Source organism: Bolinopsis microptera, chromosome 5, assembly GCF_026151205.1.
Source record: "Bolinopsis microptera isolate Bmic1 chromosome 5, MBARI_Bmic_1.0, whole genome shotgun sequence".
Lineage (NCBI taxonomy): Eukaryota > Metazoa > Ctenophora > Tentaculata > Lobata > Bolinopsidae > Bolinopsis > Bolinopsis microptera.
In genome coordinates, this window is record NC_087076.1 from 16,639,542 (window position 1) to 16,661,528 (window position 21,987).

The 21,987-nt window shown below is 37.7% G+C and overlaps 1 protein-coding gene across 6 annotated transcripts in view; it reads left to right on the top strand.

Moving 5' to 3' along the window:
• Nucleotides 1-21,987, top strand: part of LOC134814934 (uncharacterized) — a 125,204-nt gene that overhangs the window by 79,629 nt on the left and 23,588 nt on the right. For 4 of the 6 annotated variants that reach the window (XM_063823283.1, XM_063823286.1, XM_063823285.1 and 1 more), the window contains exons 2-12: nt 15,939-16,022; nt 16,200-16,321; nt 16,517-16,612; nt 16,811-17,237; nt 17,422-17,566; nt 17,695-17,819; nt 18,216-18,410; nt 18,596-18,707; nt 19,147-19,253; nt 19,436-19,613; nt 21,430-21,596. In XM_063823283.1, the coding sequence (XP_063679353.1) occupies nt 16,002-16,022; nt 16,200-16,321; nt 16,517-16,612; nt 16,811-17,237; nt 17,422-17,566; nt 17,695-17,819; nt 18,216-18,410; nt 18,596-18,707; nt 19,147-19,253; nt 19,436-19,613; nt 21,430-21,596 (1,695 nt within the window). In that variant the 5' untranslated portion in view covers nt 15,939-16,001. The remainder of the gene's footprint in view (nt 1-15,938; nt 16,023-16,199; nt 16,322-16,516; nt 16,613-16,810; nt 17,238-17,421; nt 17,567-17,694; nt 17,820-18,215; nt 18,411-18,595; nt 18,708-19,146; nt 19,254-19,435; nt 19,614-21,429; nt 21,597-21,987) is intronic. The other 2 variants (XM_063823284.1, XM_063823287.1) reach the window with 1 other exon arrangement.

Consider the following 21,987-nt stretch of genomic DNA (forward strand, 5'->3'; position numbering starts at 1 on the left):
TTCAAGAATGCGCGGCTTTGGCGGCCAGTTATTGACTTACCGCTTAGGTATACATAAAATTGAATTTTAAATAGAAATGTGAATATATAAAATTTAAAACTTTCAAAATGTAGGCTTACAAATATTATTATATCATGATTGTAAAATAAAGGATAAAATTTTAAATTTGTTTCACTAATAATTTGTTTCACTAATAATTTGTTTCACTAATAATTTATTAGATATCAGTTTACAATTTTGAATCTAGTCTACAATCTGTTAACCTAATCACACTCAAACTGTAAACAAATTATTTTAAATACCATATATTAGAAATTCACAAGTGCGTATATGCCTACCTATAAAAATTTCTATCTACAGTGCATTTACCAACGTTATTTTGGTTACCACTCCATCTTAGACGACAACTCCATCTGTCAAATTATATGTTTAGATTCATCCATGACAATTGTCCTACAAACTTTATGAACAAATTTAGTTACATATCAGGAGGCCCAGTGACATAAAGTGAGGAATCTAAGAATCTAATTCCTAGCCATATTAATTTCCATAGCCACGCCGACTAATTTTTGTCAACAAAATTATTAAATCAACTTTAAAATAGTCGCTCTCGGTTGTTACACACTGTAACGCCGCGCACTGTACTTTAATTCTATATTTATCCGAGAAGATGTTCGAATCGAGCGCAAATGCCAGATTCCTGCAGATTCCTAGTTCTTCTTATATTTGATCCTTCGAACAGCTGTTGAGCAATGAAACGCAAACATAATCTTAGCAAAATGAATATATTTCTTTTATCTTCAGCATTTAATCAGTCACATAATCTGAGAATATCAATGGTTAGTTTGAAAATGTCAAAAATTCTCATCAAAAATGTAGTAAAGTCTCAAAAAATTAATTTAGCATCTCGTAAAAATGGAATAGTTTAAAATCGGAACAAAATTAATCGCATATACTATAATAATGTGGAGTCTGCAGTAGTTCAATAAATCAAAAAGACGCAATTCAAAAATTGATAGACTGCATATATAAACAAAAAATGGACGATTTAAAAATAAAATTCGGGACACCATGAAAAATTAGCTTCCAGAAACGGAATTCACATTGTTCAGGCCAAACGGATAAAGTGTCTTCAATTTGTTAATATAAAACTGTTCTGACTTTCTAATATTATCTGGGGATGTAGAACACAAAATATCAAAATGGAAACTTTCATTGAAAACAGATCTCTCCCTCAAATTATGAACTGAAAAAAGATGTGCCCCTAAAACATTCTCGTCATCAAAATCTCTGTGGCTCTCAACATTCCCCTTACTACTCGCCTCTAAAATCTCATAATATTTACTGCGATGACCATTCACACGTTGGCTGAGGCTGGTGACTGTTTTTCCCACGTATACGTTATTAACAGTACAAAGTTTGCATGTCGCGCCGTACACAATGTTGCGTGTCTTACAGTTACCACCTTGAGTTCTGACTGAGTGTCCATTATTGGAGACCATGGAATTGCCACTAACAAGGTGACAAGTTTGGCAGGGTCTGCCTTTCTTCTTCTCACCAGGTTTGGTGCATGGGTCAGTTGTTCTTGACTCTGAACCTAAGGCAAGCTTCTTTCTCTTGAATAAAGTGTCCTTTAAGTTAGGGGCTCGCCTGGTCACCACTTGGAGTTTAGGGATCCTCTCAGGGTTCTCACTGCTCCATGTACGGCTATTTGAGATGATGTTACTGGCCTCTTTAGCCTTTTCCTTGGTTTCCTCATAGCCCGCACCGAATGTAACAATCCATGGTGTGAAAGAAGGGGGACCCTGATCCTTTGCCTTGTACTGTAAAGTTCTTGGTATCGATCTGACATCACTGATGACCTCTCTCACCATATCAGTAGGATATGAAGACCGTTCAAAAAACAACTGAAGCTCTGCCAATCTCTCATCCAGCAAGACGTCATCATTGATTATCCTTCTGTATCGAAGTGCCTGTGAGAAGACTATACTCCGGAAGGTATGTCGTGGATGGAAACTTGAGAATTCAAGATACCTGTTGGCGTCAGTAGGTTTCCTAAACAGATCTGTTGTGAGTCTCCCTCCAACAAACTTGTACTGAATGTCCAGGAACTGAGTGAACTCCGTGATTGGTTTCACTTCGTATGTAATATCTAAGCCATAGTTATCAACCATCTTACTGCGTAATGACCCTACCCATTCTTCAAAACCAAACATAGAACCTCTCCACATACCTTGGCCCGAAATATCATCCACAAACCGATCAAGGTTCTTGAGCTCCTCTGGTCTAACAACCGGGTCGTAAACCAGACTCTTTAGGACAAAGAACAAAGCAATGTTACCGCAATCCACTGAATTGATACCTCCAGTGGGTACACCGTTAACGACCTCATACCAGTTGTCTGCATTCTTCAAGACTGCCGAATCAAAACTAAGCTGTATCAGTCCCTTCAGCCAAGTCCTGAACTCCTCAGACCAATCTGGTCTACACGACTCCATAGCATCATCTAAGGCTGACATCACCAAGCTATGTTGCAGAGAATCGTATAGAGAAACAATATCAATACTGAAGCTGATCCAAGTATCGACTACTTGTCCGGAAGCTGCCAATTCCTCGAGTTTTATGAGAGCTGCAGTTGAATCTTTAACAAGATCTATACAGTAATCCCTGGCAAGAGGTCCCAACCACTTCCAAACCACAAACTTATCTGATCTTGCAGTTACTCCTCTAGAGAGATCAGTCACGAATCGACTGGGTGGAATCTTTTTCTCTCTAATTTCAGTCTCAGTCAGCTTGTGAATTTTCAGTAATGGGTAACCATACGGAATATCGGGCTTGACTAGATCTGAAGTGCTCTGTGAAAGAGTGTCCCGATCAGACTTCTGAATCAAACCAACCACACACTTAGACTGTTCACCACTTACATACTTCCGTTCCAAACCAGATGACCACAGCTCTAACAACCTCCCTCTCAAAGATCCAGTAGGATCAGTTTGCAAAGTTCTTGCGCTTAACTTGCGCGTTACCAAATAATCCAAGATATTCCTGTCAGGATCCAAGATTTTCCTACTACCAGTATGGTAGTATGGACTGTTTGGTAGTATGGTAGTATGGTAGTTGCAGGAACGCGCGAAGACCTATATGTAAATATTACAAAAGCGTACATGGAATCGTAGCCTAGTTGGTTAATCCGTCGCTACTACATTAGCAGATCGCGAGTTAGCAACCCGGAAAGGAATTCTTTCACAATCTTTTGGCAATTATGAATAACTATACTAATGAATTAATAACTATACTAAAATTAGGCATGGCTACCGATGAGTAATCCGTTGGAGTAAAGTCTGCCGGTGTCCTGGGTGTGATGGATCTGAGTTAGATGGCAGATTGTGGAGGTGGTAATCGTTTCTTCCTATTGCCCTGGTAGTCTTGTACTGCCAGGGCTCCTGCGGTCTGGTACGAGGTTAGTTTTATTGTTAGAGATCTAGTGATGTTTGAAATTAATTTATTAACTCCTTTTAGCTACTTCTCCCTTAGATAAGTATTGCATTCTTTTTTCTGCTATACAGTTCTTTACGACAACTCTGTTCATTATAATTCAAATTTTTTCACTCTGAACTATAAATCTCTGGCCTATTAACTGTTTCAGATCCAGATTGCTAGGGTTTATAACGGTGCCACTGAAACATCCTGCTGTTGATCTCTTATCCGGATCACCCAGTCTCCTCCCGATCCTCCCACACTTCACAACAAGATGCCAACACTGCCCGCCAACTTCCTCACCTTACTGCAAAATCTATCTCTTGAAGTAAAGCAACACATGCATACCCTCCTCACTCAGAGTATCCTGGACAGTCTGAAAGAGGAAAAGCTTACTTCTAAAATAGAACGGTTAGATGAAAAGAAGAAGGAAAAGAAAACGAAGAAGGAAACTACTGTTCAATATACTTAAAAGTTCCATGGGAATATCAGCTCAACAACACCGTGTTGCAACTGGTATGTTTTCTAGGTATGTTATCATCAGTAAAAGTAATAGAGGTAACGGGGAAAATTTGTTGTCCTGTCTTCTGTCTCGTCATATGTTATGTGCTCTATTGGGTATATTTTATTTGTATGTTATTTTGTATATATTTTCTTTGACTATCGATGCTAATATACTCCCTGGTGCTCCCCTACAACCTAAAATACACTCTGTACCATGTTTGAGGTCATCCATAAATCTTTACTTTATGGTAATATTTTGTACCATTTTTCTCAGACACTTCAAACTTGTGTATAGGGGTGAGAGGGGCATTGGGGCAGCCTTAACTGCAATTTCTGTAAAATTGCTATCTACCACAAAAACTGAACTGTCACCTACCATGTCACCGAAACAGACTGTTAAGTTACTTTTCGGTATTACCAGCAGCTGGCTTGGGGTCATGTCTAGGTGTGGTCTGGTTTTTCTATCTCTCCTTAATATTTCCCTGATAGTAATTTGTAATTGTTCCTTACTGAACCCTGGACCAAATTTATCCGTTGTTTACTATAATGTCCATGGTTTCCTAAATACTCGCGATCTAGCATCAGGAACACCACCACTAAATATGACCAAGATACATGAATTTCATGGTTATATCTACAAACATAAGCCTCACATCATTATTCTAAACGAGACATGGCTGAAAAATTCCATTCTCAGTAATGAGGTGCTCCCTGACAAATACAAAGTATTTAGGCTTGACCGATCCTTAAGATCGCATCCAGTGGATGCAACCCAGCCCAAGAAATTCAGAAAAAACGGTGGTGGTGTTCTGATTGCCCATAGAACAGACATTGATATCTCTAGTCTAAAGTTTTCTAAGGTTAGTGTTCAAGCTGAATTATTATCCGTCATAATTAATACTCTAGTAGCAGGGAATAGTTGAGTGTGCACTTCGATGTACACGATTTCTGACAACACAGGGTTGTTTGTTAGATCATTCTTAACCAAAATCGTTTAGGTACGCAATTTGTGTCGCTAGACATAACCCTACAGGGCAACTTTTCTAAATTACCCTCAGTCGCGTATACGAGATTTTTGTATTTCAGCTCCTGAAGGTCATAGAGACTTAAACTGTAGCTTAAAATTACCGCAATGGCCATATTTATATACAAGTTATGAAGCAACATAAGGTCTCCAGTGCTTTGTTTTATAGATATTGACAAAAAACTGTTTTTTGGCTCAGCGAACCAAAAATGGGACTGAATTTTGGTAACTTGAACTAGGAAGATCGTAGAGACTTGAATTTTAGCTTAAAATGAGTGCAAACATCACATTTATATACAACTTATAAAGCAATATAAGCCCTTTAATGCTTATTTGTTAAGATATTGACAAAAATCGGTCATTTTGGCTACACGCGTGAGGAAAAATACCAAATTGGGCAACAACTTTGGTCTTTTTTTGACCAGTTTTGTGCTCAAGTTATTAAAATGTGCTTTGATGTTGTAGATCGGGTGTTTTCTTCCAATATGGGTTTCGGTATAAATCCGGAAGCACCCGGTTCATGGGTGATAGGGGTTAAAAACCCTAAAATGTCAGGCGATGGGCGAGACAATTGTCTGAATTTGGTTATAAAAACACTTGCACTCTTTGCTAGGGTTTGCTTTTTTCTGCTACATCGATCCGATTTCTAACTACTAATCATCCTCCACTACATCATTCTCTTTTAGATACATGATTTCTATAAGTTCTTAAAGGTACATCCGGCATGATGTAAAGTCTATATCAAAGCATTTTAATGTGGTCTTAACAAGTTGCAAGATATTCAAGTTCACTAATAAAATAAAGATTGTAGGTTATCCTTCTTTTACATAATATTGAGCAATTGTGGGCTTTTTGAGGGGGAGGCTATAAAATGGCCAAATATTTAACGTAAACGACCCAATAATAATATTTAACGTGGAATGAAACTACTTAAAACTTATACAGATTCATGGTATCCTGTTTCAAGACGCTTGCTCCTGATTTTTAGCAACAATATCAACTGACCCCACGACGTTGTAATATAATTGTGGGTAGGCAATACTTTGATCTATAAGTTTTGAACGGTAGTTTGTAAAAAAAAATTACATTCTACAAACATTATACGCTCCTACTATGCAATTACTAGCCTCTGGACTAACTCCCAATCATCTGTCCATATAATGGTGTTTCTGGACAGATAGATGGTGTATGATGCCCTCATGCTAATTTCAGCGATCTTCATGCAAGCCTTTTTCTCTTTAGTGTTTACGATCAGGTGCAGTGCAAGTGGTTCATAAAGGTTTGGAGGATGCAGTTGTAAATGCCTCGAACTGCTACTGTCTGGACTCTGGAGCTTGCAATCTCTTCTGTCAATTGCTGATATCTCTTCATATTATTTTCTCTTGATCAGAAAAGTTCTCTTCATTCAGATGCACATTCTTCGCTTTATCTGAATAGATCACTACATCTGGTCTCAGTGGTATTACACTAGTTAATGTAATGTCTAACAATAACGTTAATAAGTGCTAGAATTTCGAACTAGCGGGCCATATTCGGAGGAGAAATTTGGGACAGTTTTTTGCTTGGAAATACTGATTTAATCGAATTTTAACCACAAAAATTGACTCCAAATAATATTCTTATGGAGAGTGTGGATAAATATTAAATATTTAAAATAATACAGGTTTGACTATGAAGTTGCGTCAATAATCATGTAAAGAATAATAGATAACCTACAATCTTCGTTTGGTAAACCGATTTGGTATCTTTCCTCACATGTGTAGCCAAAATTACTCGATATGTAAAAGAACGATAACCTACAATCTTTGTTTTATTAGTGAACTTGAATATCTTGCAACTTGTTAAGACCACATTAAAATGCTTTGATATAGACTTAACATCATGCCGGATGTACCTTTAAGAACTTATAGAAATCATGTATCTAAAAGAGAATGATGTAGAGGGGGATGATTAGTAGTTAGAAATCGGATCGATGTAGCAGAAAAAAGCAAACCCTAGCAAAGAGTGCAAGTGTTTTTATAACCAAATTCAGACAATTGTCTCGCCCATCGCCTGACATTTTAGGGTTTTTAACCCCTATCACCCATGAACCGGGTGCTTCCGGATTTATACCGAAACCCATATTGGAAGAAAACACCCGATCTACAACATCAAAGCACATTTTAATAACTTGAGCACAAAACTGGTCAAAAAAAGACCAAAGTTGTTGCCCAATTTGGTATTTTTCCTCACGCGTGTAGCCAAAATGACCGATTTTTGTCAATATCTTAACAAATAAGCATTAAAGGGCTTATATTGCTTTATAAGTTGTATATAAATGTGATGTTTGCGCTCATTTTAAGCTAAAATTCAAGTCTCTACGATCTTCCTAGTTCAAGTTACCAAAATTCAGTCCCATTTTTGGTTCGCTGAGCCAAAAAACAGTTTTTTGTCAATATCTATAAAACAAAGCACTGGAGACCTTATGTTGCTTCATAACTTGTATATAAATATGGCCATTGCGGTAATTTTAAGCTACAGTTTAAGTCTCTATGACCTTCAGGAGCTGAAATACAAAAATCTCGTATACGCGACTGAGGGTAATTTAGAAAAGTTGCCCTGTAGGGTTATGTCTAGCGACACGAATTGCGTACCTAAACGATTTTGGTTAAGAATGATCTAACAAACAACCCTGTGTTGTCAGAAATCGTGTACATCGAAGTGCACACTCAACTATTCCCTGCTACTGGAGTATAAGACTCAGTGTGGAAGAAACTTTTGTATATCAACATTCTATAGAGTAGGAACGCTTGGCTTAGATAATTTTGAATCTTTCAAGAAACATTTTGTTACTTTAGCATCTGCCAGAAAGTTGCAAAGACACATTCTGGTAGGGGACTTTAATTTGGCTTCGATTTCTTGGCCAGATGGTCAGTCATCTTGTCAGCTACACTCTAGCTTTGTAAATTTTCTCACTGATGACCTCGGACATACACAACTTATTAGTTTCCCTACTCACAAGTCAGGCAACACCTTAGATCTTGTGTTCACTAACATTCAGAACCTTATTAAGAATGTTAAAGTTTTAGATCAAAACGAAATGTGTATGTCCGACCACTTTTGTATCACATTTGACATTGATATTAAGACCAAGTATATTAAGCAGCCTAAAAGAAAGATCTTTAATTATAGTAAAGGTAATTTTAGGGGCCTGAATTCTGAGCTATTTAGCATCGATTGGGATAATATATTTGAGTGTAATGATCCTTATCTTGCCTGGAGTCGATTCAGAGGAGTTCTTGATGCAGCCTGTGACCGATGGATCCCTAAAAAGACCATTAAGTCTCAGTTCCAGCCCCCATGGTATGACTCCGAATGTGATCGCCTCCTACGAAATAAGGAGAAATGGAGAATAAGGCATAAGGGGAGCAACTCTGAGTCTCATAAACAAAAGTTTCGTGCATTTCGCACAAAATTTAAAAATTTGATGGACGAAAGAATGAGACTCAGTGTTGAGGATGACTCCGATGATGCTCTTATCTCCAAGAAATTCTGGACCTACGTTAAATCTAAATCAAAGTCAACCAGGATCCCTGAAACTGTCAAATATCATAATCGCTTTCGAAACAATCCATCTGATCAAGCTGCCCTTTTTAACGAATATTTTTATGAGCAGTTTTCTCAAGAGAGCGATTATGGCATTGACATAGATTTTCGTGATGATTGTTTTTCAAGTCTTGTGTTTAGTAGAGAAGATGTTCTGTTGATTCTTAAAAAGTTAAATCCTAACAAGGCCCCTGGCCCTGATGGGATTCATGGGAGAGTCCTCAAAAACTGTGCCCAAAGCCTTGCATACCCACTTAGTGTTTTATTTAACCTGTCTTTCTCGAGCGGATGCATACCCCCTGATTGGAAGCTGGCACTTGTAGTACCAGTGCACAAAAAGGGCGATAAGTCTTCGGTTGAGAACTACAGGCCTATCTCGTTAACATCTCTTGTAATGAAAGTCTTTGAAAGGTGCATAAAGACTGCATTATACGCTGCGTGTTCTGATCTGTTGGATGACCGACAACACGGTTTTGTTAATGAACGCTCATGCACAACCCAAATGATACCTTTCACAGACAATCTTGCACTTGCATTGAATAACAGGTCCAGGACTGATATAATATATTTTGATTTTGCGAAAGCCTTTGATAGCGTTTCGCATGACCTCATTTTAAGTAAATTAAAGAATATTTTTAATGTCGATGGACTAATGCTTAAATTTATTAAGTCCTATCTTGAGGGGCGACAACAACAAGTAGTGATAGGAGGCCAAACGTCTTCTTCTCTACCAGTTCGGTCTGGTGTCCCTCAAGGTTCTATACTCGGCCCTTTATTGTTTGTAATATTTATAAATGACATGTTCTCCTGTGTCTCTGAAGGCACCAATATCGCCCTTTATGCAGATGACACTAAAATTTGGAGGGAGATTCTTGGTTACCCTGACCATCACATAATCCAAAATGACATCAATAGATTATATGATTGGTCAGTGAGAAATCGAATGAAGTTCCACCCACAAAAGTGCAAAGCCCTCTCTGTGTCCCTGCAAAGAAACGTGCTGGATAACTTGCCATTCAATACCTTCTTTTATAAACTTTCTGGAAGTGATATTGACTTTGTGCCCTCTCAGTCAGATTTAGGAGTCGCAATAAACTCCAGGTTTAATTGGGGTGCACAATGTAAAGCGCTTGTTTCCAAAGCTACATCTAGACTTGGACTACTTAAGAGAACATGTCATTTCACTACTGATAAAAGGCAGAAAAGATCGTTCTATTTAGCGTTAATTAGGTCTATATTTGAACATTGTTCTGTCATATGGTCCCCTCAATCTGCAACTCATCTTCAACAGTTTGTTGCTATCCAAAAGAGGGCTATTAAATGGATCAATGGTGAACCTTACTCCAGTTATAATGACGATAAACTTGCTACAGAGCAAAAGAAACTAAATATTCTCCCTGTTAAACAGAAGTTTATTTATAACGATCTTATGACCTTCTATAAAATAGTGAATAGCATAATTCCAGTTTCGCTCCCTACATATATAGTCCTATGCCGTCCAGAGGGCACCCGATACACTAGGCACAATGCTCAAATAATTGATATGTCGGATACTTCAACTTACATGAGTACCACTGTGCCCTGCTCGGATGCCTTCCGAAATAGCTTTTTTCATAGATCTATGCTGAATTGGAATAGTCTACCAGTATGTATCCGGCAGTCAGAGCGGATTTCTACTTTTAAGGCCAAACTGATCAAGTACCTCTGGGCTGCCGATACTGTCTGGCCAGATTAGCTCATCAGTCTTATGAGTCTCAGAAATTTGTTTTTGTTGGTTACAATTCTGTCCGTCCAATTTCCTATCTGCTTGTCCTTTTCTTATTTCTTTATCAGTTGTGACGGAATTGTAATGAACAAAATCCTTAAATAATTATTTATGATATGTTTGATTTCTTGTTAATGTTTGTCATTCAAATTTGGTAGACGGCCCCAACGTTAATGTGGCTCTTGCTATGTGTTGGTTCAGCCGAATTAATTATTATATTTAATCAAGTTTATTTTTCTCGTTAGTTGTCATCCGGCCAAACATTAAGCAACTTATATTGCAGTACCATTTATCATTTAGTAATCAAAATATGTCATTGTAATTTTGCATGGCTGAAATGTAACGCTTGATTTATATATATAATGATTAATTGAATTTTCAAATAAAAAAAAAAAATGAATAACTAAACCTCTGTAATATAACTAGCAAAGTAAAATGAAATCGTTATCCGGCCGCGGAGCGGCCGAAAAATTTATGGTAGTCGTTTTAAAAATATATGGTAGCCGTTTTTTCTTTCCAGACTGGATTCCTAGTCCCTTTTTAAATTTATGTCACTGGGTCAGGAGGTAGTAGGAGCGGCGAAAGCTGCAACCTATATGTTAATAGATCAACATCACATAAAAACTTTCAATACTTGGGGGCAAAATGTTGGAATAATGTTCCAACAGATCTACGAAATCTGCCCGATGTTAAAAGCTTAAGTGATTCGTATAAGAAACAGCTACTCTCATCTATAACAACATACCCTAATTACACCGTCGACAATTCATATGACAAATTTTACACTGCAATCATAGTCGACGATAACTAAGTATCTTCTAATTCTTTTAAATCTGAGGCATATATAATTTATGTCGAAAGGATATTCCCTTTTTAACCACCTTACCATTCTGATTGATTTTGCACATGACTGACATGTTTTAACTGGAAAAGGGATTCGCACAGTGGTAGTTTTATAAACCACTTTTAATTTATTGACCTATTATACCTAGTGGTAGTTTTATAGACCACATTTAATTTATTAACTTATCATACTTAGTATTTATTTTTGGTGACTGTATCACCCAGTTTTAACATTTGATAATTGTACAGTTTATTGACGAATGTTATTTTATATTCTAATTTATATTCTAGATATTTTATTTATTTTTCAACAGACGACAACTTCCTGTTTTTTCTTCTATATTAGTTACTCATATCTCTTGTACAGACTGTTTTACAAGGACATTGACAGATGATACTCACATTAGGCATTCATTATTGCATCTAAATTATTTCACTTGCATTAGGTTTAGAAATTTATTCTCTGGTTAACAGATTTCAAATGTTTAATCAATTTGTAGTATGACAGTAAGGTATATAAGAAGTTATTTAATTTTGCTTGGGCTATTATATTGACTATTGAGGTTTAATGATGATATGGAATTTGAATTCTATATAAATTTACACTATGTGGTTGGGGCATTTTGCATAGTAAATATGGTTACTACTCCTATATATCATATTATTTGATTGGTATTCGATTTCTGATTATTTCTTAGGAATATGATTATTATATCTCAATTTGGCTTTAGGTTGGGTGCCCCGCTAAAAGAACTGGATTCTTCCAGGAAGCATCCCGTGCACAGACCTTGGTCTACATATATATTAAATTATTAACCATTCATTCTGTATGTGCACGAAAATTTATTTCAATCAATTTTTCAATACACTTGAAGTGGACTAGAAACCATAGCACTGTGCATCGATTTTCTCTCTATAAGATCTATATTTAAAAAATTTAAGTTGGTTTTGCTATTGCTAGAGTCCATGACAGCCTTAATCATGACGGGAATTTCTTTTTCACTGCACCGCTCACATCAGTGGCGCAACGAAGGGCCCCGTCTGTTTGGGGGGCACCATCTTAGGGTGGCGCCAAATCGTTGTTTGAATGTGGGACAATTTGGAAAAACTTAACTACAGTACTAGCAAAACTGCATGTTTTGCTCAACAAACACACTTTTTTAGAGATTTTACTGGCGCATGATCCTCTAAAATCATCTAATTTGTTCAATTTTAGGGAGTGGCGCCAAAAGGGGAGGAGGCGAACACAGGGGGGCGCTTTTGCATCGGGGGCCGGTAGGGGGCAACATGCAACGTTATGCCACTTGCACTGGCTCACTTATCCGACTTTTGGTTTACCCTTTTTGATTTATCTACCATCATCAGCTGCTCAGACTGCTTTTCATGAAGTTCAAACCAAATGATCAGGGATTTGATGTCAAATAAAATCAAATAATAATGACACTAACAAATCACAAATATTTCTACAAAAATTTACAAATTAGAATAAGATTAAAGATACTCATAATGCTTTTCATTATTAATTACATAATTGGTTCCCAATCTTTTTCCTAGTGCTTTCGAACATTCGAAACATTCCAAATATAACTCATTAAAATAAATCATTTCTTTCACAAACTTTTCTAACTTAATTTTCAAATTAAAAACTGTCTCAGAGTACCCACCACATTAATCAGACTGGTTAACTGCCTCTGGACGCTCTTCAGCTCCAAGATGATCCCAACTTCCATGAGCCACAATTGTATTTCACAATTGAATACAATATTCTAAATCAATACTTTGAAGACGGCTATCAGCACATATTTCTCCCTAATAATCAAATATCTAACAATCCAACTTATCATATTTCTAGCTTTGGCTACTGAAACTTGAAAACATCTGTTCATTCCAAAGTATTGAGTCATGGGTTGTTGGCTGTAACCCTTAAGTCTTGTTACTTAAATCTTTGTTTTACATGTATATGTTCCTGTACAGATTAGAATAACTGCATTGATAAAATACCTTGATCTTGGGTTATAATTAAAGTCTAAATACATAACTGAACATTTAATAAGATTGAACTCTAAAAGCCACAAGTACTTTCCCACATTTCTAGTTTCACACATCCCATTTTCTTTAAATCTTTAACTATAGATGTGAATTGCTTTTTCCTAAGATTAATGATACCATTTTTGTAAAGTTTATATATATACACAAATTTTATTCTTATGTTACAACTGATATTAATCTGTGGTAAACTTTTGCTTGGAAGCACAGAGCTTTTTGATATCTATCATGAGTATCAGCTGCTTTTGGTCTTATCAAAAAATATTGTTCCTAGCTGAAGTTATCGCTGGTCAAAGGTCAGCTCTTATAATATGTAATTGTATTGTGTGAGCAATTTTCAACCCGTGTACTGAAATTTAAGTTTATTACCCTAAAACTTCTAGGATTTATCTAGGGATCATTTAGATGGGACCAAAAGCAGCTTAGCAACCAATAATTTAAAGTCGGTTTTCTGAAAATTAAATTATTTTTATTTTTGATTCTTGAGATCAGCAAGTTTATGTTTTTAAAAAAGCTTAGTTTTGTTACTGTTATATTGTTGCATCTGATATTTTATTCGTTTGTTGTTTGTTTTATATTTGCCCAAACAATGTTAGTGTATTATATGTTTTAGAACTTGATATATTTATGCCTTGTCATAATTTCAGTAGTATGTCTACATCTAAATGGCGTGGAGTCTTTGTATCTTCCAAGACAGGAGATCTTCTTAATGCTGTCACAATAAGATTAGTTCGCCCAACTTGTAGAAATAGGCCAGGTTTTCGAATGGTTGCTTGTTATGGTCCTGGTGAGCGTACATCATACGATGATGAACGGAAATCATCAACCATAGAAGAAGTTGGGTATTTTGATGAATGTGTAAATAGTCAAGGCAAACGAATTTGTATGATTGACATTGCAAAAGTAAGAAAGTACTTAGCAGATGGTGCTGAACCTACTATACCTGTTTGGAAGCTATTAGGAGCTAGCGGGGCATTTCCTGTGCATCCTAGAGTTTATGGACATGCAGCAGAGAATCAGTATATGCAGAAGTTATATCCACAAGAGTCATCTCCTCTCGGATTAAGTGAATTTCCTGATAAATATCCCCCATATATTGATGACTCCGATCCTGATGATCCTGAATACGAGGAATATAATCCTTATGAGCTAGATCAAGATCGGGGAAGAGAAAAGAAAGTAAGAGATCACAAAGGAATTTCAGAAGAAGATAGAGATAATCGGGAAAAGGGTTCGATGAGGACAGGGGACTTCAAACATTTAAAGCAACACATAGACTCCATTGAAGAGCCAAGCCTTATTCAGAAACGTGTCCTGGAACATATGTTTGTCAAAGGTTTTTGGGATCTAAATCGGTATGACAAATCTGGTCTTGGAACTCATGACAACTATAAAGGAACTGGATCAGAACAGAAGGACAGAGAAAATAAGAAAAAACAGTTTTGGTACTGGACTAGAGGGGTTAGAGATTTGGGATATACAGATCCATTTAAATTACGATTTAGGCCTGAGATACATAGACCTGGAGAAAACGAGCAATTGCTTGAAGAAACCAAGCCCCAATGATTTTAAATCAGAATTAACTTTAATTTAACATTGATTTGAATGTTTTCATCGAGATTTGGTATATAAATTAATGTACAAATATTTCTAAGTTATTTCCTAAGAACTCATCTGCTGTTGAAATGATTTCAACTTTATTTCAACTCTAGCTTTTGTCGCTGCATAAGACTGCTTCTCATTTAAAACTTCTTTCATGACAAACAGAGGCAACATGTAAGTGTGTGCTGAATCACACCTTTGACCTAATACCACACTTTTTTGCACCATCGGCCGTTATTAGTTCTATCAGATTTGTGTACTTGGTATCGCTGTGTACAATGAAATAAGATCGACTAAGGTTAGGATCAAACATTTTTCTTGACGTAAAGTCAAAACATCGCAAAGTAGAATTACAAAATTAGGATAAACATATGCAGAAAGTTCGTTATTATTATCAGACAGCAAGTTGATAATGCATTGACTTTTAATACTATCGATATTTGATTAAACAACAAAATAGGGTAAATCTTTGCAAATGAACAACTCATCAAGCTGGAACGTAATCCATCAACAGATTGAAATCGAGTCACTTTAGTCATGATTAGATATAATATATATGATAGTTACTGCGTTAGGTGATATTATAGTTATAGTATCTTATTATAGTTATTCCTGGAAACTATTATCTAAACTAAGATTTAAAGTTTCCCGGAATTTTAGCTTATACCTACACTGTTAGAATCTAATGTTGTATAGTTGCAATATTGAATACTCTGCCTCAATTAAGCTTTCGACCGGCTCAACTAGCCCCAGCTTCTATGAGGGCCGAGGGTAATTTAGAATTAGATATACACATCTTGAGTTGTCGATATTCTCAGTGTAAGACATTAAACTTGTAAGTTATTTGTTGTGTTCAATTCACAACGTTATAAATATTCCAACCTAAGAGTGCCTAAAGGCTGCAAATTCGGCGAATTGTTCAACTTAATTGTGGTGGTTTTTGTCTCGTTTATAAAAAATTCAAGGCAGGTGCGGAATCGCACTATTCATGACCGCACAAAATATGACCGCACCTACTTGTTGCCTCTGACGATGAACTATCTTTCTCCCTAAACTGGATTTGATGGTCACGCTAACTTAATATTTTATCTCAGTCATGTCTAGGTTAAAGAAGACTACTCCTTGACTCAGGCTCCCGACATCGCCTACCCTGGCATGCCCGGAAATGAGAGTTATGTAAGTCAATACGTTTAGAATCAGACCACCTGAATACAGGCTATATGTTTGGTTTATTGTTGGAAAAGATGGCTAACGACTGGCTCAGCACTTTACTAAATCAACTCTGGTTTTTAAATAAATAACACTTTCATTAAAATACGATTGTGTGATGATTCTACCAATTTTTACTTTCAGGAGGATCCTTACATGTACATAGCGAATCCTCGCCCTAAAACAGTGAGCAGGGGTCGTGGCCGCTCATCCAAGTCACGAAATTATAACATCTATCACGAGGGATCCTCAAGACCTGACGGAAGGTAAGCAACACCGCGTCCGCCAAAGTCTTTGTTTAAATTCACCTGCATTTCAGGTGAATTTGCGATCTTTGTAACTTTGTAAATCAATAACATGGAGGTAATTTGCGTTTAGTAATTGATGTATTTTGTCTAATTATATGAGCTTGAAGCTTTAGTCCCAAACCTCTTCAGTGGTTGTTAACTCGTATTTTTCAGTAGTATATACCGAGAGTACTCCATAAAGGATGACGATTGTGGACCAACCAGTCGTAAACGAATCAAAGCTTCTCACTATGAGAATTTTGTTCGGAAGTAAGTCTAATTTTATCACGGTTAATCGTACATCAGCGCTTTTTATGAATACATGTTCATTGTTCATACAAAATACTTAAAAACCCTCAACGAAAGTGGTGTAATAGATCTTTTTGGAAATCAACGCGGTAATCTTTGTTTACTTCCCTAGAATTATTGTCGCGAGAAAGAAAACGAGTACTCAAATACTGATTTCAGGCACCCGGGAGGCACAAAGCTGTGCTTACTGTGTAAGTTGGAGGACAACCATCTCAACTGTCAGGGCGTCTTGAAATGGTTCCCTGTTAAAAGCAAACGTGGACCGGGGAGGCCCAAGGACAAAGGACTCCCCAAGACACCCCGTCTTATGGCCACATTCCTGTCAAACATTCTTGAGGTTGCCCCGGCCCCCAAAGTTATCACCCTGAAAACGGAAGCAGGGGCCCACTCTGAGCCGATAAAAATAAAGATAGATATGACTAAGGAAGGAGTGTGTATGCCGAATGGTAATGGATTCCTCGATCCAGATGTGATTGACAGCTGTGGTTTCTACGTTCACATCGAGTGTTGCCGTTGGACTAGCAGTGTCACTCCTGAGGTCGAGATGTTCAAAGCTGAGAGATATCTCCTGAAAGGGCTCGGTCAGGTAAATACGAAAATTAGATCCTTTCGATTCGCCATTTACGTTAAAAGCCTGTTTTTTTTTCTTCCAAGAACCAACTTTTTCAAGAACCAACACACCTACTGATATGAATCATCGCCTGCATTTTTGTTCAGTTCAGACGAAAATATTGACTCTAAATATCTTTGGTATAACAAATTGACTTCAGATTTGCTCGCACTGCAATATGAACGGTGCTACGGTGTGTTGTCGGTTTGAAACTTGCAAAAAGAAATTCCATGTCGTTTGTGGCTTACTAGTCAAGTGTGTCCCTGACATGGCATCCGCCTCCATGATCTGCTCTGAACACTTGGGTAAACATTTTTATTGATGCTTCATTATTCTAAGACGAAACCCTCATTGGACAAATATTACAAAAGTTATTTTGCGTTATGATCCATTGTGTTTTTGTTTTGATTTAAACTCTACACTCCCTTAACAGTTGGACAAAACACAGTGGGCACGGAGGCAGCGTGTAGCAAGTGTAACGAGGATAAATGTCACAACTCTATGTTGCATTGTATGACCTGTGGCTCCCATACCCACCAGCAGTGCTTATCACCCGATGTATGTGTCATAATTATAAATGCTTTTATTTTGTTTTTCCACTCTGTCGAGGCAGAGAAGATACAGGAGACCACCTGTAATGGCATCTAATAGTCTAATACAATATGTAATTCAAAACTAAATCTATTGGTACCAATACATTCGGCTCGGCAATAATCTGTATTCTGTAAGACAATAGCACACGATGTGGGAGCGAGTGCTTAGTGCCAACACGAACACTGAACAGCTAATTGTTGATGACGAAATCTGCTTTAAGACCGCATCTGTTGGCCCCTAATTAATTAATTTTTAAAGATATTGAGTGACATATTTGCTGTGGGACACTTGTTGGAAAGGTACTGTAAACTGTAAATAACGTTATCTACTTGATAAATAGCTCACACTACTTTTATCCAGGTTCAGATGAGACCGCTAGTAGTGGCGGGGTGGCAGTGCACAACATGCAAGTCCTGTCAAGCCTGCAAGAAGCTGATTGTACTTAACAGCACTACTGCTCTCATCGACTGTGTGGTCTGCTCCAAGTCTTATCATTTAGATTGCATTGAACCTCAGCAACAGCTCAATTTGCAGACTTCTCAATGGCGGTGCAAGGTAATTAATTTTTTCCGACTTACTTTTTTGTCTGTTGAGCTCACTTTACGTTAAGTCGTTCGTGCCCCCTTTTTTAAGGGGGCCTGATGCTTGACAATGTTTATTAGAGCCTTATATTATATTGACTCCTTTCAAGAAGAAATTTTCAATTCATCTCATTCCTAACGTGATCCTATTCTTATCAGATCTGTAGAAACTGTAATGATTGCGGAGTGGAGGTCCCACTACCCCAGATTGCTATTGGTTTTACCCTCCCCTTCGTGCTATGTACTAACTGTCACAACCTTCGTATGAAAGGTACAGCCTCTTTTATTGTTATTAAAATTGGAATAGTGTGTTTGAAATTGTTATTGCATATTCCGGATCATGCAAATTGATATTATATTTACCGAAAAACCTGATCGTAACGGTCTCAGCAAAAGTTAAGTTTGAAATTATACTGCATAAATGGCATGGTATGGTCCTTTTTATTGGTGCATAATATGACATAAGTGAATATTTATGGGAACATATTTTGTCGGGAGACGTCGCCGCCACTCGCCCATTAATTCCAAACATTTAGGTCTTCTTCACCCATCCACCATGAATTGCTTTCTTAAAGTTGCTACTTGTAAAAAAAATGCGCGCGATTTCTCCTTGTTTATCAAGATTTTTGATTATAAACTCTTACAATTTATTTTTGATGCCGCGCGGCAAAAAGTTGTATTCAAAAGTTACTGATTATGATCTTCCCCAGGCGTGAGTTGCTGTATCTGTTACAAAGCAATGTGTCACGAATACGAATTCATGAGATGTGAATCCTGCAAGTCCTGGCTTCATCCTGCCTGCGAGTCTATTGACCCGGTTAGTTAACCATCGTAAATTTACTAATTATCAAATCTGTTTTGTTAAATGTTATATTTACTTAAACTATCAATAGAATATAATGTGCTTGAAATCCATCTTAAGTTCAGCTCGTAACTTAAAATTAGCGGCGCTAAAAATCCCTAGAATGTTGGTAACCAGACTAACTAACACTACTTCAGGAACTGCTGGAGATGAACAACATCTACCTTTGTCCAGTGTGCAGACCTGGCGGGAAGGCCCCGGTTGTGAGCCGTGCTGTTTACAACGCTATAACAGATAACGGACAAATGGTAGACGATCCTTTTGACGAGAACTCCCAAGATTCGATGAGCATCACCAGCGAAAATGATGAAATGTGTAAGTAGATTACACTCCATAGCTGTGATGGTATTAAGAGTAGTACATACACCCACATTGTGACGTTAGCTCTCTTGGTGAAGCGCGCTGTCTTTATCTCAGTGTAGATTGTTTAAAGGATTTATCCGTAGTTTTAGCCATGAACCAAATCATGGTTCAATTTCATTGGAACTACCAAATTTAGCGATAAACACTTAACATTTAGATCCAAACTGATTAGTAGTGACGTATAATAGCGGAGAGCAAAAACTTTCAGTTTTAAGCGTTCACCTTTTGGATGGCTTGGTGACTAGTCTAAATTTAGTTTTTAAATCCCTACGTAAGATTATTCTATTTAAATCAACTTTCGATGACATAATTTGAAAAAACCAAATGTGCAAGAGAAACAAATTCCAACAGAAAATGTGCTCGCTTATAAACCCTAGCCCTTAATATGTACAAGTAAACTTAAAGTTGTCTGAGTGATAAGTACCTGTCCACTAAGCGATGCTTATAAACCGTGTTCAAGTCGGGTGGGCACTGGGCATCAACCTTTTATCAGTATGAAGGGTTGACTCGCTTTGGGTGCGGTGGGGAGGTGACACCTGTAACTTGCTTGACAGCAGACTTGAGGAAGATTTGCGTATTTGAACTTGCTAGCTGAATGGGCGAACCCTGTTCAGTTAGTAACAGATACTTATGTGTGAAAACAAAACTGCACCATCTTCAGCTCTCCACTAGACTACATGTATGTAGTGAACATGATCATGATGTAGAATGTGCTATTATAAAAACTACAGCCAACCTCGACCCCCACACCCACCCAAACAAGGGCCTCAGCCCCGCATGTGCCTGAACATTAATTAGAGAGCTGTAGGCACGTAGTGAGGTAATATGATAATCAGATATGTATTCATCATGGCTTCGTTAGGGGCTCATCAGAGGCATTCCTGGCATAGTTCCAAGCGTGTTATAACATCAAGGTGAGTGTACAATCCTACATTCCTGCATTGTGAGCTTAACTTAGCTTGCCACACACACACGCCTCACATCCTCCGATATAAAGCATTATGACGAGTGTATTTACGTGAGCTCCAGTGTACATGGCTTGGCTCTTCGTACCGAAATATACTCGTCCTATTATTCCATATAAGGTAATCGGAGGAGCGGCTCACCTAAGCGGAATCAAGAGCTGACCTCCTCGGGATCTCGTGTGTTGTGTTGGTCACGTGACGATGATGTCACGTGACAATGAAGTCACGTGACGGTGAGCGCCACACAGCTGTGTTCAGTGTGCAGAGTGGTTATTGCAGTACTTACCGCATATGTAGAGCTAGAGTACTATTAACGTTTCGCTTTATTAATTATCGGCGGGCACTGAGGTTAGAGGTACTCGTGTTAGCTTTACAAGATACAGACTCGATCGATCACGTGTCTAAGCCATGTATTCCCTCTCGTTTGAGTCTACACCGATATTCTGTCTTGTGTCATGTGTCTTACTGCCGTGTTTGATGAGCTCTCTGGATAAGTTAGACGAGATAATATTAGAAATGCCATAAGCTATATTACTAATATGGTGCCCTGGTATGAGTATGTAAACACAGCCTAATCAATAAGATCGGGACATTGTATCACTATCAGGCCACATGCGCCCTACATTAGCTAATGGGATAAGTGGTAAATACACCCGGTTCGGTCCCATGCACGTGACCATGCACGTGATCGATTACCTAATTAGGTTATTTAGGGACCTCCTGAGGGACAAGTATTTGCAAGTTATTAAGAACACAGTATGGTTTGTGTTCCGTATCTTGAATCTAACTCCCCAACTTTTCAGCTGTCACGCCCATCTCCTCCTCTCACAACAGTCCGGGCTCTTCCTCCCTGGACAGCTTCTACACTGTCATGCCAGCTAAAAAGGGACGAGTGGGGGTCGGACTTAAACTATCCCGTCCTACTAACAGAAAGATGCCGAAGATTGTCAGCGGAGAGGGTTCCTTCCAGGTAAGAGACGGTTTTAATCTATACTAATAACCCCAATAAATCTGTGGGTGTGTACGTGTGTTATTTCCTAACGGTTTAATCAAGGAAGCGGTAAGAGTTATCGGTTATGGGACTGTTTTTTCGGTATAGTTTCGACAAAACTTTTGTACCCCAAATGTGATACTTTAGTGTCTCACTTTTTCTCCCCCTCTCTTACACTCTCTCTCCCTATTTACAGCTCCCCTAATTACAGCTTTGGGTACATAATTCGTTTATTTGCTTGTGGAGCCTATTAAGTATTACTATTGCCATTGGATACGTGTTGACTGTTTATGTTGGGCGCTCATAATTAAATTAACTCCAATATATGCGGCCGGTTTCGACTGAGTGAGTTCATACTTTTGCACCGTTT